The following is a 16,302-nucleotide window of genomic DNA, read 5'->3' as shown; positions in this document are numbered from 1 at the left end:
CTGTGTGGACGCTGTCTCCCAGGAACAAGGATGGAGCCATTGCAGCAGTGGATGGTGCTGAGCTGAGCTGTGCCTGTCAGCCACAAAGCCCCACAGGGACACTTCAGCCAGGGGCTTGGTTACTGGATAGGGAACACATGGATGCCTTCACACTTGTGGCCATCTGGAGTGAGATGGGGACATGGGCTCAATGGCAATGATTAAGTGTCACTTGAGACACCTGCATCCAACAGCTTACTGTGCCAGGACGGTACAGGACAGGTGGCCTGTCAGGACAGGTCCGACAAGGCAGCATTGTCTGCTGGCCTCTACACTCACACTCCACCATCTGTTGAAATTGGGGGTGGGGGCATAGCAGGTCAAAGGCCTGGTTTAGGCTGCAACTTGTCCTGCCACCCACAGGGGTCACTTGTGGAAGGGACACTGGATTTGAGGTGTCAGAATATTGCTGTCAGGGCCTCTGAGCAGAATGACGAGAAGAGACCTGGTGCTTCTTGTTGTCACTGGAAAGTGGACCTGCCCTTGGTCCATGTCCAGCTCTGGCAGGGAGTGGGAGGCCTTTCAGAATGGCAAGGAGCCCCGTGCATTTCCCCTTCAGTGTGCTGTGCACCTGATGATGGCCTTAGTTGGTTCTCCCCAGAATAGGCTTGTCTCGCATCAGAGTGGCACTTCACCTGGCTGACAGTGCCCCACTGCTGCCTGCCCGTGTGCTGAGCCTGGGCAAACAACACGCAGCTGTTGTCCTGGGAACCCCACGCTGGCCATCCTGGAGACAGACACAATGGTCACAGATTCAGTCAGGGCCTGCAGTGTTCTCACCGTTGAGCGCCTTAAACACCTTTAAAAGCCCTGCATCCTGGGGTTGGGGATTTAGCTCAGCGGTAGAGCACTTGCCTAGCAAGGGCAAGGCCCTGGGTTTGGTCCCCAGCCCCGAAAAAAAAAAAAAAAAAAAAAAAAAAAAAGCCCTGCATCCTGAGGGTGACGATGGCCTGTATTTCAACTTGTCCGGAGGCCACATTTCTATCTCTAGTTGGGGACTTACATCTTGGGTTATGATCTGGCTGCTTTGGAGGGGCCAAGATATGATTCACTCACCCCTGTCTTGTCAGTGCCCCCACGCCCTCCATGACTCATGAGCCCTGTGCTCAGGGCCTCAGACCTGACACCAGATGGGTCATTTACGGGCCATCCGAGGCCCTATAGTTGATGATAGGGGCATCACTGGCCAGCCTATATGACGGAATGTCCCTGGTTGAAGTGGACACGTTCCCTAGACATTATGCATTGTCCAACAACTAGGATGCAAGTCAGTAAGAGGCCTCTCCTCCCGCCCTCTGTGGAGATGGGCCTGAGGCCTCTTCTGCAGGTTGGTATTCCCCACCCCTTCCCTACAATGCCTAAGCCCCCTGGTGCCATCTAGTGGTATTTTCCCACCTGTATCTTGGGGACCTTAACCCCGTGTCTCCAGGCACCAGAGACCCTGGCACCACAGGGTAAAAAGATTCATAGTCCCCCTCAAGAAGCAATGGGTGGTCAGCAGAGACATAAGGATCCCAACAGCCTGGCACGCTAGCAAGTGTATCTTTGATGCTGTGCCATGCTGAGAAAATGGGAAGTGACCCTCCCCATCTACCCCTCCTCTTCCTTCCTCCTCTTCCCCTTCATCCTCATCACTTCCTATCCCATCGTCCCCAACCTTTTTGCCCATGGCTGTTGAGGAAGCCCCATCTGCCCTTTCATTCTCTCCTGATCTGTTCCTGTGCAGTCCTTGAAGCTCTGGCTTCCTGGACACTACACTGTCTGCCTGACTGCTGTCCATCTGTCAGGCAGCTGGACACACTGATCAATCCTCCACAGGCCACAGCTACAGCATGCTGCCCAGAGCCTGGTGACAGACTCATGGTTGGTTCCTGCAGATCAGGGGATCATGAGGGAGCAATTGACAGTACCTCAGAGGTTGGGCACAGAAGACATCGTCAGGCCAAAGGCCCTGGACTCATCTGGACTTAGGCAGTGCTGGAGATGAACCAAAACCTTGTTTGTGCCCACCCTTCATGTGGCACGTGGGAACCAAGCCATAGCCCATCCTCCTCTAGAATGTACTGCATTTATTGTGCGTGAGGGAGAAGGGCAAGCAGGAATGGCTCTGTGTGTGAGTGTGTGTGTGTGTGTGTGTGTGTGTGTCTGTGTGTCTGTGTGTCTGTGTGTCTGTGTGTCTGTGTAGGTCGAAGGACATCTTTGCCTATGTGGGTTGGAACATAGGTAGTCAGGCTTGGTGGCAAGTGTCTCTAATATACTCAGCTGCATGGCTGCCTCTCCCACTGTTTAGTCCCAAGTGTGTCTCAAACACTATGTAACGCAAGGTGGCCTTGAATCTACTCTGTCTTAGTCACTCTGTCTCTTTGTTTCTATCTTGAGACAAGATCTGTGTCTCTGCACAGCTTTGGCTGTCCTGGTCTATGAAATCCAGGCTGGCTTCAAATTCACAGAGATCTGCTCACACAGGTCTGAGGCTGCTGAGTAACCAGCACCTTTGTGGAGCCAGCATTGCAAGGACACCAGGGAGAAAGTGAGGGAAACCCAGGGTAGAGGGTGTCCAGTGTGGTCCAGCACACTGAAGGGGATGGGTCGCTGTGTTTCAAGCACAGAGAACCTGACCAGTGTGTACAATGATGATCTACAGCCTCGGCAGATCTCACACACACATGAAGTATTTAACATCTAATATGGCTCAGCAGGCTGTGTTCTACGTAGGTGTCTCTGAACCATCTTTGTAAGTTTTCTGTAAATCTAAAACTCTAGATGGGCAGGGTAGGACTGAAGCCAGAGAGAGGCCTGTGAGCTGAAGGCCAGCCTGGGCTAAAAAGTGAAGCTCTGACTCAAAAGCAAGCAAAGGAAAAAATCCTGAAAGTCCACAGCTCTCTCCAACCACACCCAGCCTTGTAACATGCACATGCACACACACATGCACACAAACACGCACACACACAGAAACACTCACACAACCTATAATAAATAAATCCTTACAAAAAGGGAAATTAACGGAAGAGTGTGCTAAGTGCGTATGAGTCTATTCAGTTTAAAAATGCGGAAAATAAGGCTCCAACCAAGGCGTTACTGACTTCCTACCAAATAACAGCCCTCTTACGCCCCTTCGTGCCAAGCCAAGCTCTGGGGCTGAGAGGCAGGGATAGCGTGTGTGTGTGTGTGTGTGTGTGTGTGTGTGTGTGTGTGTGTGTGTGTGTGCAGTGTGCACGCGCACATGTGCACACGCTCGAGCGCTCATGCAAATGCAAAGCCTGAGCCAGTTGTACTCATGCCTGGAACAACTTTTCCAGTCAGGTCTCTCCTGCCACCTTGTGGGATCTAGAGATCTAGCTCAGGCAGTAGATCTGGCAGCCGACTGCTTTTACCCACGGAACTATAGTTCCAGCCATCATCATCACCATCACCACCACCAACATCATCATCATTATCATTACCGTGGCTGGCCTTGACTGGCCAAGGACTCCTAGCTCTACTGCCTCAACCTCCCCAGTGATAGGATGACAGACATGCCACACGTGCCCTGCTTATGTGGTGCCAGGGTGGAACCAGGGTCCTCTGCATGATAGGAGAAAGTGCTCACAAACCTCCTAGATTTGATTCAATTTGCTTTTTTTGTTTTGTTTTGTTTCGTATGTGTGGACGTTTTGACTGCATGCATGCCTGGTGCCTGGAGAGGTCAGAAGAGGCATCAGAGACCCTGGAATTGGAGTTTTAGAAGATTATGGGATGCTGGGAATTGAATGCTCTTAACTGCTGAGGATTTAAAAAGTGTTATTTAACAACATCAATATCAATAACTATACTAATATTGGCTTTCTGAGAGAAAGAACGTAATCTGGTACACATCCTCCTGCTTCTCTGGAGTGCTAGACTGACAGATGTGTAACAATTTACCGTGATATTTTTATATTTCATAATCAGTAATGGCTTTAGCCCTACCAGTCGAAGAATATAGGACTGGTTGCTAACGTCTGAACAGAACTTAAAAGTTCAACATTGGATTGGAGGAATTCAACACTGTGGGTCAAAACGAATCAAAATCTCAAAAACAGGAGACATTGGTCGATGAGATAAAAAAAAAACCTCTGCCGAAACCCGGGATCGAACCAGGGACCTTTAGATCTTCAGTCTAACGCTCTCCCAACTGAGCTATTTTGGCTGCGTGCAGGACGTCAGCACTGCTCGGTCTCCGCCCCGTGCCATTGCTCCTGTGCGCAAGCGCACTTCACACCTCATGAGTTAAACCTCGTAGGTTTATACTATAGAAAGCTTCACAATGTCGTCTCTGTGGCGCAATCGGTTAGCGCGTTCGGCTGTTAACCGAAAGGTTGGTGGTTCGAGCCCACCCAGGGACGACTATGATTACCCTTTTTGTCCCCTAATTTGAGTAATTACCCTTTTTGTCCCCTAATTTGAGTAAAATAGAAGTTTTTTCTTTTGTCTGTTTCCTGTTTGTCACAGGAGGACGGTTGTGTACACTGCTCGGGCGCGATCACAGGAAAAAAGCGGGTCGGAACCGCTCAGTTTGTGGTTCCGGTTTCCGCTGGTGTCTATTTGGGCGTTGGACCAGAACCGGAACTCTTTGGAAGACGGACCACAGAGGTTGTCTGAAGGCCGAGGCCAAGATGGCGGCGCTGGCGGGTGAGTGAAGATCTGAGATCGGGGTAGTGGCGCAGTCCTGGGCCTCGAGCTGGGCTTCGGGGACCTTTGAGCCCAAGCCCGGTATTGACAGGCGTTGGGATCGCAGAGAGACCTATAGGTCAGAACCCAGCCCGCGATAGTGTCGGGGTCTAGGATTGGGCCGAAGTGTGTTTGAATCCACTTCACACAGTTCTGTCTGGTCTACCTAGCAAGTTCCAGGCCTCTCATTACTGCAGCAGATTGTAGTTGTGGACGCTGAGGCCTGTATATCTCTCAACCTCAGGAGACTGATTGCAGGAGCCCAGCTAATGACCCTGAAGCACAGACAGTGGGACGGGAAGAGGCCCAGGACACTTAGGGCACTCACCCTGTGGCTCTTTCACCTTCATCACCGCCCTGGACAGCTAGGGCAACTAGAGCAGATGCCTCAATTTCCCTGCCGAAGTTATGGTGTCTTTCTCTTTACGAACAGGGATTAAACGCCAATGCAATTTGGTAGACTTGAGCGACAGTTGCCAAGCATCGCCTAGCGGGTAGCACTGTTAACATAAGAAATGGGAGAACTCAGGCAGAACACTCCATGTGTGTTTTGCTGCTGCTTTGAGACAGTGTCTGATGAATCACAGGTTGGCCTCAAACTCACTGTATACTGAGAGTGATTTTGAAAGCTTGATGGTGACCTGCCTTCACCACTAGTGCTGGGATGACAGGTGTGCACCACCATGTCCATTCACACAGCCCCAGGGATGGAACCTAAGGACATGGTGCATGCTAGGCAAGGACTCTGCCAACAGAACTCCAGCCCCAGATGCCTATTTTTGAGACAGAATCTCATGTATTAGAGGCTGACTTTGGAAGCATGATCTTCCAGGCTCTATCCCCAAGTACTAGAATGACAGGTTTATGCTACTATGCCCAACAGTATATTTTCTTTCTTTCTTTCTTTTTTTTTTTTTTTGGTTCTTTTTTTTTTTTTTTTTTTGGTTGGGGACCCAACCCAGGGCCTTAAGCTTCCCTAGGCAAGCGCTCTACCACTGAGCTAAATCCCCAACCCCTATATTTTCTTTTAAAGATAGGGTCTTCCGATAAGTCATAATGTTCCTGCCAGTCTCCCGTTCTCGGGTTATAGACCCCATCGCTGTGTCTGGCCAAGCTGTGATGTGGATCCCTTGAAGAGTGGAGGGCATGGATTTGTGGTGTTGACTGCTGGTTTCTGAATTCACTCAGGCTCAGCTGTGAGCTTGCCGGTGACAGTTAATAGACCTTACTATAGTCCAATTTGAAGGAGAAACTAACACCTTAGAGGCAACAAAGATGATGTTTGCTGTAAGGCATTGTGCGGTACAGCTGTGATCCCAATCCATGGGAGGCTGAGGCAGGATGAACCTAGCTTGGGCTATACTGGATCCTAGCTTCAGAAGATGGGAATTTGGGGTTTTTGTGAGTTCTAGGCTAACCAAGGATACATAGTAAGACCATTTTAAAAGGCAGGAAGAGGAGGGGCCTGGAGATGTGATCCATAATTAAGGCACTCACTGAATGTGTTCAAGGGCCCACATTTCATTCTCAGCATGACAGCACCTAAGTCTTGTCCGAGCCAGGCCTGATGTGCCTTCATGCAGTCCTAGCTGCTCAAGAGGCTATCCTGAGGTCAGAGTTCAGAGGCAGCTTGGGTAACATAGAGAGACCCTGTGCCAGTTAAAACAACAGCCTGCTGCTGGCCCCTCCAACCACTTAGTAGTGCATTTACTTTGCTGTAAGTTTATCCAAAGCTTTGAGTTTTCAGACGGGGAAGACCAGGGCCTGCTGTGTACCGCTCAGGCAGAAAGTCTAGAGTCTACAGGAGTCTGTCTTTGGTCCAAGCAGTCGTGACCTTGGGAAGCAGTAGCTCTGAGCAAGGCTGAAGTCAGAATGAGGAGGGCTGAGGTTAAAGAAGGAACGTGGAAAGCAGCCATCAACGCAGCCCCCAGTGTCGAAGGCAGGATAACCCCCATGTCTTGGTGGGTGTACCTCTCCCAGTCCCACCTTTCTGTCATGGAGGAGCAGTCCCAGATGAGACCCCCTTCCACTTTTTCCTTCCAAGAAAGGATCTTGCTATGTAGCTCTGGCTGACCGGAACTCACAGAGCTCTACCTTGCTCTGCTTCCTGAGTGCTGGGATTCAAGGCCAGCCCAGCCCCAGATGACAGAAATTTATCCTGTACTCCTGGAATTTTGGAGTCCAAGGTCAGAGAGTCACTGGGCTGGCGTTTGGTGAGCTCACAGATGTCATCCCCTCTGTCCCCATGAGGCTGACCTCCTATTTATCTCTACATACCCTACCCAGGGTTGGCTTTGTTTGTTTTTGTGTTTTTCAATGCTGTTCGGGGTTTTCTGGAAGCTGTTCCAGGGCAAGCCAGGCTGTTGTAGGACTTGCATCACCCCGCCTCAGCCTCGGAAGTGCTAGGAAGACAGACAGTGGCACATCTTCAGACCTGGCTCACACCCTCCCTAACAAAGACTAGCCGTCCTGCTACCTCTGGCACATCTCAGTGACCTCATCATAGCCTTTTCACCTCTGGAGAGGCTTGTGCATACAGTCACATTCCATTCTGACGTGCTGGGGTGACGCACTCAGGCATACAGTTGCATTCTGAGGTGCGAGGATGAAGGTTCCAACACATGGGGGTGTAAGTAGTGTAGGGCATGGCCACACATCCTGGCCTCAAAGCTGCCTGCCATGTTTCTCTTCCTGCTTCCAGTTTTTTCCTTCTGAAAAATCCCCTTAGGTTGAGCCCTGATGTGTGGAAAGGGCCTGCTGTGTGCAGGTTGTTCAGGAGCAGCTGGTTGGGGTCCTGGGTGGAGAAGTGAGACATGGGAGGCAGAGGGAGAGTACTTATAAGGGAAGGCGACGGGTTGGGGATTTGGCTCAGTGGTAGAGGCGCTTGCCTAGGAGGCGCAAGGCCCTGGGTTCGGTCCCCAGCTCTGAAAAAAAAGAACCAAAAAAAAAAAAAAAAAAAAAAAAAAAGGCGACTTGGTGTAGAATGTGAGCAAAGGATGAGAGGGAGGGTATGCTGGAGCCCTCCAGGGAAGGGCTGGGACTGGAACATGGACGCCTCCTGGGGACTAAACTGCTGGGCCCAAGCTGGTGCTGCCCACAGCTCAGAGCTCTGTGCTTTTCTCTCTAGCTCCTGGCTTGCTCTCTGTACGGATCCTGGGTCTGCGGTGAGTGTGTGGCCTGTTTGTCACAAGGCTAGATCCATCTGGGTATTAGCAAACAGCCTGGAACTGCAGGGCTTGGAGCTGGGAGGGTCACCAGCAGTGTCTCGGGAAGGGACTGCGTGGTGAGGATTGCACAGTAGGTTCAGTGGGGCGTCCTGCTGTCCTCACATGGTGTGTCTGTCTGGGAGGGCAATGGCCAAGGCAGGACAGTGTCGTCCACAGGCTTGGGGCCCTTGAAGGAAATGGCACCGCCTGTCCCAACAAGGTGTTCTGTGAGCCTGCCAGCTGGGCCTCCACAGGCTGGCTGCCCTGTGGCAGTGCTGCGAAGGTCACCAGCCCAGGGGAGCTTCCAGCTGTCTCCTGGGCTGAAGCACAGCATCCCAGTGGCTCCTCGTTTTGACATTTGACAACCTTTTCACCAGCTGGAAGTTTTTAGAAGCAAAGAGGCTCTGTTTACGTCTGAGTTGTCACCAAGGACGGTGGCAGCATTGTCCCTATGAAAGAGCAGGGCAGCCTGGAGATGAGCAGGAGACCGTGGGTGGGCAGGGAAGCCACCTGTGTTGGGTAGAGATGGTGGTGGTGACAAGCAACTGCTGATTGGGTCCCGGTGACCTCTCAGTGTCTCCCCTGTTTGTTTCTCCAGCCCAGGCACAGTGGCCCAGCTGCGCAGAGCCCACCAGAGTGTGGCAGCCACTGGGAGCCCGAGCAGGTAATCCATGCTCTGAGAAGGGTCTACACGCTGGCTTCTAGAGCTCTGACTTTTGACTGCTGCCTGGACTCCAACCCTACATGTGGCCCTGGCTTTGGATCTTACCTCCCTAGTGTGACTGCTCCTCCATTCTCTGTTGCCCAGGCTAGTGTGGGCCTTGTGGGCCCCCAGGGTGGTGCGGTTCTGCCTTGGGATCCTGTCTGTCCCTCCCCACTGGGTCCCAGGACAGGGACACTGGGGGCCCCTGGCTAACTGTCCCCATGCCCACCTGCTTTGCCCTTAGCACACAGTCTGCCGTGTCCAAGGCTGGAGCTGGAGCCGTGGTCCCTAAGCCCTCCCATCTTCCCAGAAGCCGGGCCGAGTATGTAGTGACCAAGCTGGATGACCTCATCAACTGGGCGCGCCGGGTAAGTCCTCCTGTCAGACTTGACCCTCCTCAGGGCTCCCTTCTAAGGGCCTGCCTGCTCCTGCAGCCTCCACTCAGGGTGATCTGGACCCTCAGCAAAGTGCGCATGTGTGCATGTGTGCACGCTCATGTGCACCTGCGTGTTTATGCACCATAGCATGGGTGTAGAGGTCAGGGATAACTTGCAGGATTCAACCCTCTCCTTCCACCACTTGGTTCCAGGATGCAGCTCAGGTTGTCAGGCTCGGTGGCAACCACCTGTGCTCATTGCGCCGTCTCAGCTGCTGATAAAAATGCCCCTTTTATTCATTCATTGTTCTGCAGTGGATCTGTTTTTTGAGACAGGGTCTCTGCATAGCCCTGACTGCCTCGGAACTTCCTGTGTAAGTCAGTCTGGCCTTGTATAGAGCCCTGCCTGCCTGCTGAAATGAAAGCAGCCACTGTGCCTGGCTTTAAAAATTCCTCTCATGGCAGAGGCGGGCGAGCTGTGGGTCCTCTGCAAAGCACATGGGTGACCTCCCTCTCCATCTGTCCTCAGTTGTCCTTACACCTTATGCCCTGTCATGTGCATTCTGATGTCTACTTCACAGTCGCTGGGCAGCTGTGCTTGGCTCCCGTGCCTCGGTGCCCATTGACAGGCATGGCCTGCCCTGCTGTCCGGTGCTGTGCCCAAGGCTCTTTCTAGTGGGTACCCTGCTGGAGCCTGAAGCTGCCAGGACAGGGTGCCCACTGCTGGGACCAGACGCAGGTACAGGGCTGACTGGATCCATGAGGAGCTTAAGCACAGAGGACAGAGACATTGAGGGCGGCCAGTCAGTCCCAGGAGATTCCTGAGGGACAGTTGAGCCAAAGACATCAGCGGGGTTATTCATGATGGCCAGAGCAGCAGCTAGGCCTGGGTGCTACTTGGAGTCCTGGACGTAGGGCAGCCACTAGCCTCAGGTGCTTACAAGCCCTCAGTGTCACTGCCCTGGTGAGGTGGAGGGACAGGCCTGGACATGGCTGATTGTCGGTGTCCTGTAGAGCTCCCTGTGGCCTATGACCTTTGGCTTGGCGTGCTGTGCCGTGGAGATGATGCACATGGCTGCCCCGCGCTATGACATGGACCGCTTTGGTGTGGTGTTCCGTGCCAGCCCACGCCAGGCTGACGTGATGATCGTAGCTGGCACGCTCACCAACAAGATGGCTCCAGCACTCCGCAAGGTACTTCTGGTCCCCTTGGCTCCTTCTGCTGCCTCTCCACCTGCAGGCATCTGACCTGTGTGTCTTGTAGGTGTACGACCAGATGCCCGAACCCCGCTATGTGGTGTCCATGGGGAGGTGAGTGTGCTCAGCTGCCGAAGGGAGCAGGGCCCACCCCCAGGGTCCCCAGCTGTCACCTTCCTCCCAGCTCTCCTCTGTAGACAGGAAAGGCTCCAGGCAGCCCAAGGCTCTTCCTCCACTCCCTCATCTCCCTCTCCTCAGTCTCTTCAGCAGCTGTAAGTTGCTCATTGGTTAGTAAATGCAGGCATGGAGCCCAGGTCCCTGTGCCGCCAGGCGAGTGCCCTCCTTCTGTGCTCTGTACATCAGTCCAGCCGCTTGGGAACCACCCTGAACCTTGGCGCCCACACAGAGGCCCACAACTGCCTGTGACACTAGCGCCTGACAATCCAATCTTTACAAAACAAACCTGGGTATGGTGGCCAGCTCTCTCGGAGGCAGAGTTAGTCAGATCCCTGTGAGATCAAGGTCATCTTGAACTGCATAGCAGCGAGACCCGTCTCAAAGCGAAGGAGAAGTGGACAGTGGTTGGGCTATCAGGGGCTCACGCGTGCAGGGCCCTGGGGTCCATCCCCAGCACAAAGTAACCCATACCATACTGCACTCCTGTCACCCACAGGAGACAGGCTGGTTCCACTCCAGCCCTTTGCGAGGCCACCTTAGATCCCACAGTTCCACCCCAGGTCTGTCATCAGAACCACTTTGGTTGAGTGCACTTTTCTGTGAGGTTATCAGTGGCTCCTCGAACCCAGTATGCAGCATGTTCTGTGAAGGTTCTGGAAATCCCTTTCCCTCAGCCAGTGCCAGGGTGTGGGGTGTGGGCTGGCCTGGTGGCCATGCATCTGAACTGCCTCACCACTCTCTCCCCAGCTGTGCCAATGGCGGTGGCTACTACCACTACTCCTACTCGGTTGTTCGTGGCTGTGACCGAATTGTGCCAGTGGACATCTATGTGCCAGGTGAGATCAGCCGCCCTGCCCTGTCACACCAGACATCGTCTCCAAGCTGCAGGGCCAGCCTGGGTAGGAGACCTTGATGTCTCCTGTGTCCTACAGAGCAGAGAGCCAGATGGACCGTGCCTTGCCTTTGTCCCACTGTCCCCAAGGGTGTGCTCCCCTTCCTCTGCCGCCCTGCATGGGCCTCAGCTTAGCTGCGCTGCAGGGTCTTTTAGAGGTTCTGTCTGTCTTACCTGTGTGGTCCCTGCCCTGTAAGGCTCTCTGTCAGCAGGCTGCTGGGCAGCAGGGGACAGCTGGATAGGGAGGGAGGGTCCAGGGTGCAGTCCGGAGGCGTCTGGCATTCTGAGACCTGGAATCTCAAGCTGCCTCCTGGCCCTTAGCCCGAGCCCATCTCCCCGACCAAGTGGTCCCACTTTTGTGAGTGTTCCTGAGGACCAGGCTGGTCTCCAGGGTCACAACTTGGCCCTTTTCCCTGTGGAGCCATGGGTAGCTCAGGGATGAAGTGGGTGTCAGAAGGCCTGGCACAAGGACCCTTGTCCCTTTGAAGCCAACCCCGGGGTACCCCGAGAGTCCTCCATGTGGGCAGGTGGAGGCAGATGGTGGGGTGTCAACTGCGTGTGCCCCTAGGCTGCCCGCCCACGGCCGAGGCGCTGCTCTACGGCATCTTGCAGCTGCAGCGGAAGATCAAGCGCGAACAGAAGCTGAAGATCTGGTACCGCAGGTAGAGCTGCCAGGCTGGACGTGAGGATCCCGAAATCCCTGTGAATAAACCCGCCCTGATCCAGTTGTGTGCTCTGTGTGGACTCTGGCCCAGCACTCAGGTGGCAGATGAGGCGCGGTTCTGCACCCTCTGTGAAGACTCTGGGCCCTGAGGGCCTAGCTGTGTGCAACAGGCTGTGGCCCCTCACTCTGCGACTTGTCCACTCACATCTGAGCCTTGTGGCCTCTGCCCACGTGCAGCTCAGACCAGTCACTGCCCACCTCTGAGTAAGGAAGGGTAATAGGTCTCCTCTCGAGTAGAAGACACGTCTCTGCCAGCTGCCCTTCAGGAGCTGTCAACTCCTGGGAGGAGGAGGAGGAGACCCAGCAGAGTGCCCTCTGCAGAGCGTCAGCCTAGAGTGTTTCATGGCTCAGCCTTCCTGTCCTGCAGATCTCCATTCTGTGGCTCTCAAAGGCCCCACTGGGACAGGGATGAGTCTGGGAGCCAGCATTGTCTGTTGCTGGACTGGGGTGGCACACCCAGGACTTGGGTGAGAGGGTCAGGTGAGGCTGCCCAGTCAAGAGGAGCCTTTGTCTTTTGAGATGGGGTTTCTCTGTGCAGCCCCGGCTGACCTGGAACCCCAGACTGCCTGCCTCTGCCTCCCGAGTGTGGGGGTCCCAGGTGCCTCACCATATCCTACTCCAAGGCAGCTTTAAGACAAACCTGTTAATGTGGAGGTTCTCCAGGCCAAGAGAACAGTGCTCCCCGCCTTGAATGCTGACCCTAGCCAGCCTTCCTGCCAGGGAGAGTCTGTGGGAAGCTGTAGGGAGGGTTTCCCTGGCAGAGGGCTGGGTGCGAGCAGAGGTCTCCAGGAGCTGGCTGGCGACAGGACAACAGCCTGAAGTGAAGAGCTGGGCAGACCCTCCAAGGGTCACGCAGGGGTGGGCTGCAGGGTGAACCCCACAGTGTGGACCCACTCAGCAGATTTGGTACCAGAGATGTTCAGAGTAGGGCTGTGCCACGAGGGTTGCATGACTTGCTGTGTGCTGGGCTGGGGCCCGTGGAGGCTCTCCCTACCCTGACCCTGGTGAGACCCCAGACTCTTCCTGGGCCACTGTTGAAAACAGACAATGGTTGATTGGTCATGTCTGGGTGGGTCGGGGCACTGAGCACCAGTGATGGAATAGCCACATCTATGGAGGCAGGGAGAGGCAGGCTCTGAACCAGATGCGGGCCTCACCTCCGGCTCACCGCCAGCCAACCCACTACTAGTCTTGGTAGCATTTATTTTACTCCTGAGCTCTGGGGAGATGGCCGTACCAGGCAGAGGTTAGGATGTCACACTGCAGGGATAGTGGAGAGGCTGGAGCCCACACTCCAGCTACAAAGGCACTAAGGAGGACATATTCTCCTTGTAGCCCTGGGCCAGCCGCTCAGTGCTTGGTGACCAGGGGTGTGATCATCTGAGGGAAGGCATAGTAGCGGCAGTCGGCTGGGGGCACCAGCACCATCACCTCTGTGCAGATGTTTTCTCTCTGGAAGCCAGCTTCCAGCAGTGCAGGCACCTGAGTCTCCTGTAGGGAGGGGTCACAGGTCACCACTGATGATGGGGGACAGGGCCTAGTGTGAGTGTGAATTCTATGCAGGCAACAGTTTCCTGATGACCTCAGCTGTGTCTCAGACCAGCATCCTTGCACAGGCCTGCTGTAGGCCTCTCGAGCAAGCACTGAAGGGAAGCTGTCCTGCTGGCCCTGGAGGGCATCTCTCAGGCACCACCCCACAGGCAGAGAGCAGTAGGTAGGGCTGCACAGAAGCCCTGACTGGACCTCTCCCCCATGTCATGGGTCTCAACACCACACTTGCCGGGCCACTGCCAGGCTTTTGGGTCGGAGCCCCCACTTGCTATCAGGTAGCGTACCTCAAACATGGCAGTGATGTCTGTGTACTTGGACTTCATGAGTTCCCCCCAGGACGTGAGGTTGCAGTAAGTGAGGATACCCCCGGGCTTCAGCAAGCGGAAAGCATGAGTCTGCAGAGAGAGAGAAAGGCCATGGACAGGAAGGGGTGGAGGGACCATGGGCAGAGAGCTGCTGGTCTGTAGATATCACACCCTGCCCACCTGACCGTCCAAGGCCCACAGTCCCCGGCCCTGCAGTCCCACCTTAATAAAGTTGAACTGGTGAGTGTGCCAGGTCTCTTCAGACAGTGGATATGTGTCGTATAGAATCCCTGTAGTGTGAACACAGGCCTGCCAGTCAGGGCTGGCACAGCCTTGCCCAAGCTTCATCCCACCTATCCCATGGCCTTGGAGGCCAAACTGCCCAGCCCGCCCAGCTGCCTTAGCACCTCTGCTAGCCAGTTCGTGGAGCCTTTTCCCGGAGGCTGTGTCCCCAGTGCACATTGGAGGTGCATTTGTTGGGGTAGGGGACAACTTATGAGCACCCATTCTCTCCTTACACCACATGCATCCTGGGGATCAAACTCTGGTCCTCATTCTTGATGGCAAGTTCCACCGAGCTAAGGAGGGTATGATAGCCCAAGAGGCTGCCAAGCAGTACCCAGAGGCCAACCCCCTTGCCAGGCTCCCAAAGTGCCCTCACCATCAAAGTGACCATCAGGCAGTGTAGGCGCCACCTCCTCCCACAGGCCTTTCAAGGGAACAACCTTGGAGAGGGGAGGGACAAGAGAGGTTAGGGGTCACATTGGACCCCCATGATCTCCCAGTCCCGGGGGTTACTCCCAGCCTGTTCTCCAGTGACAGAAGGTACCTTATGTGGCTGCTTCAGGGCCCAGTTTTGTAGACGCTGGAAGACCCCGTCGTTGCATTCAATAATCCAGTGTTCCTCTATGGGGGCCTGCTGCACCCTGGAGGCTGCAATGGCCATCCCAAAGCCCACTTCCAGGACCCGGCCCCCTAGGAGGACAAAACACGACAGCTGGCTTGGGTGGGGGAGGGGGACTTGGATGGGAGGCCTGGCTCACACATGCCTCAAGGACAGCCAGCCAGCAGTGGGTGGACAGAACAAAGTAGCACAGAGAGTGTGGGCCCTGGCCAGCTGCCAATCAGAGCGGCGAGCCTGGGAGCCTAGGGACTGGCCACTGCTTTTGGGCTTGGCCCCAGGGATCCCTGGACTCTGAGCCCATGCCCACCCACGCTATTTGTGCTATGGCCCTACTGTGGGTTTAGAAAGGGCCAAGCCTGGTTCTGAGGCCCGACACCTGTAAGCCCTCCATGTTTCATTCTGCACTTGATACCAGGTCCTCATGTGCTCCGGGTGAACTTTGAAGCCCGTTGGCTATTGACCTGTTTGAGGCTGGGGTGTCCCAGACACCACTCCTCGTCCAGAAGTTCAGGGCCATAGCACCGGACAGCTGCCTCTCTGCTCCGTTTTCCCAAGCTATTCTTAGCAACAGCCTGGGGAAACTCGGAGGTTCCCGACCCACACAAGTCCCACGCCCCTCCACTCTGTGTCTAAGCTCCACTCGAGGCTGTGGTCCGAAGATCCACCCTCCAACCCAGCTCCGGGAAGTAGAAGTCTTTTTCCCCAGGAGAGGAAGTTCTAGTTCGGAGCCAGCCGGCTTCTCTTGCCTGCGTCCACATTTTGCCAACACTCTTCCCTTCCCTGCCAAGGTAACCCCAAGGCAGCTCAGTGCCTCAGGTAAGGAAACTGAGGCATGCAGCATGCATGGGAACTCCTACACTCCTAAACTGTAGCCTCCGTTTCTTCTGGGCAGAGTACCTCTGGAGGCAGCAGCAGCCGCCAGCGAATGCATGTAGGGGGTCTCCCAACGCTCCATTACTGGCTTGCCCAGGATCTGCAGGTGCGTGTCAGACGCATCATAGGCCGCGGGGGCCGCGCGCCACGCGGGGCCGCAGTCCTCGCCAGGCGCGAAAAGCGGGCTGGCTGCAGAAGAACTCATGGTGAGGCTGTGCACACCAGGCCGGGAGAGTACGGCTGCGGAACCACCAGGCTGGAGGAGGCGGGGTGGGGCGGCGCCTCTGCAAAGAGGAGTTTAGCCTTGCACTGGGGTGGGTGGGAGCCTGAGGCGGGGGCGGGACCTGTGTGCCCTGAGGGAGTCCAGTGCTTGGCCGGGTGGGCGGGGCCTACTAGCTGGGGCGGGCCTTGCTGGGATAGGGAGGGTCCAGTTATTAGAAAAGGGTTGGGCCTTGATCGAGGAGTGTGGCCAGCCTAGTACTGGGCTGGGCCTGGGTGGATGGAGTCTGAGGGCAGGGTGGAGCGTGCTCAGGGTAGGGGCTACTGGCTGGAACCCGGAGTAAAGTTCTGTGAGGGGCGGATCTATGGAATGGGATAGGTCCTGCAGTGGTGGGCTGGGGAGGAGTCCAACCTTTTGCTATGGATGGGGCCAGACCTGTGGGCTGG

The 16,302-nt window shown here is 55.1% G+C and overlaps 2 protein-coding genes and 2 non-coding genes across 4 annotated transcripts; 2 read left to right on the top strand and 2 right to left on the bottom strand.

Annotated features, from left to right (window-relative positions):
• Positions 1–4,134: 4,134 nt before the first annotated feature.
• Trnaf-gaa lies at positions 4,135–4,207 on the bottom strand. Its single transcript has one exon. It is a non-coding gene; the product is annotated as a tRNA-Phe (tRNA).
• A 122-nt stretch (positions 4,208–4,329) lies between these two features.
• On the top strand, positions 4,330–4,403 carry Trnan-guu. Its single transcript has one exon. It is a non-coding gene; the product is annotated as a tRNA-Asn (tRNA).
• Ndufs7 (NADH:ubiquinone oxidoreductase core subunit S7) lies at positions 4,331–12,004 on the top strand. The gene is made up of 9 exons (XM_032908095.1): positions 4,331–4,375; positions 4,510–4,689; positions 7,856–7,892; positions 8,533–8,598; positions 8,882–9,005; positions 10,028–10,207; positions 10,278–10,324; positions 11,135–11,223; positions 11,848–12,004. The coding sequence occupies exons 2-9, from the start codon at positions 4,674–4,676 to the stop codon at positions 11,943–11,945; spliced, it is 657 nt and encodes a 218-aa protein (XP_032763986.1). The 5' UTR covers positions 4,331–4,375; positions 4,510–4,673; the 3' UTR covers positions 11,946–12,004.
• Positions 12,005–13,189: 1,185 nt separating this feature from the next.
• Gamt (guanidinoacetate N-methyltransferase) lies at positions 13,190–15,921 on the bottom strand. The gene is made up of 6 exons (XM_032908081.1): positions 15,661–15,921; positions 14,689–14,834; positions 14,521–14,584; positions 14,082–14,149; positions 13,839–13,949; positions 13,190–13,494 (listed from the first exon to the last, which is right to left on the bottom strand). The coding sequence occupies exons 1-6, from the start codon at positions 15,839–15,841 to the stop codon at positions 13,354–13,356; spliced, it is 711 nt and encodes a 236-aa protein (XP_032763972.1). The 5' UTR covers positions 15,842–15,921; the 3' UTR covers positions 13,190–13,353.
• Positions 15,922–16,302: the final 381 nt, after the last annotated feature.

Source organism: Rattus rattus, chromosome 1, assembly GCF_011064425.1.
Source record: "Rattus rattus isolate New Zealand chromosome 1, Rrattus_CSIRO_v1, whole genome shotgun sequence".
Classification (NCBI taxonomy): domain Eukaryota; kingdom Metazoa; phylum Chordata; class Mammalia; order Rodentia; family Muridae; genus Rattus; species Rattus rattus.
Note: the sequence above shows the minus strand (reverse complement) of the source record. Positions and strands in the feature narration are given on the sequence as shown.

Coding starts and splice junctions, on each gene's coding strand:
- Ndufs7 (XM_032908095.1), top strand. Junction 7,893..8,532: donor GTACGGATCCTGGGTCTGCG/GTGAGTGTGTGG, acceptor TTGTTTCTCCAG/CCCAGGCACAGTGGCCCAGC. Junction 10,208..10,277: donor TGGCTCCAGCACTCCGCAAG/GTACTTCTGGTC, acceptor TGTGTCTTGTAG/GTGTACGACCAGATGCCCGA.
- Gamt (XM_032908081.1), bottom strand. CDS start 15,841: ATGAGTTCTTCTGCAGCCAGCCCGCTTTTCGCGCCTGGCGAGGACTGC. Junction 14,585..14,688: donor CCCTGAAGCAGCCACATAAG/GTACCTTCTGTC, acceptor CCCCTCTCCAAG/GTTGTTCCCTTGAAAGGCCT. Junction 14,150..14,520: donor GCCTGATGGTCACTTTGATG/GTGAGGGCACTT, acceptor TTCACACTACAG/GGATTCTATACGACACATAT.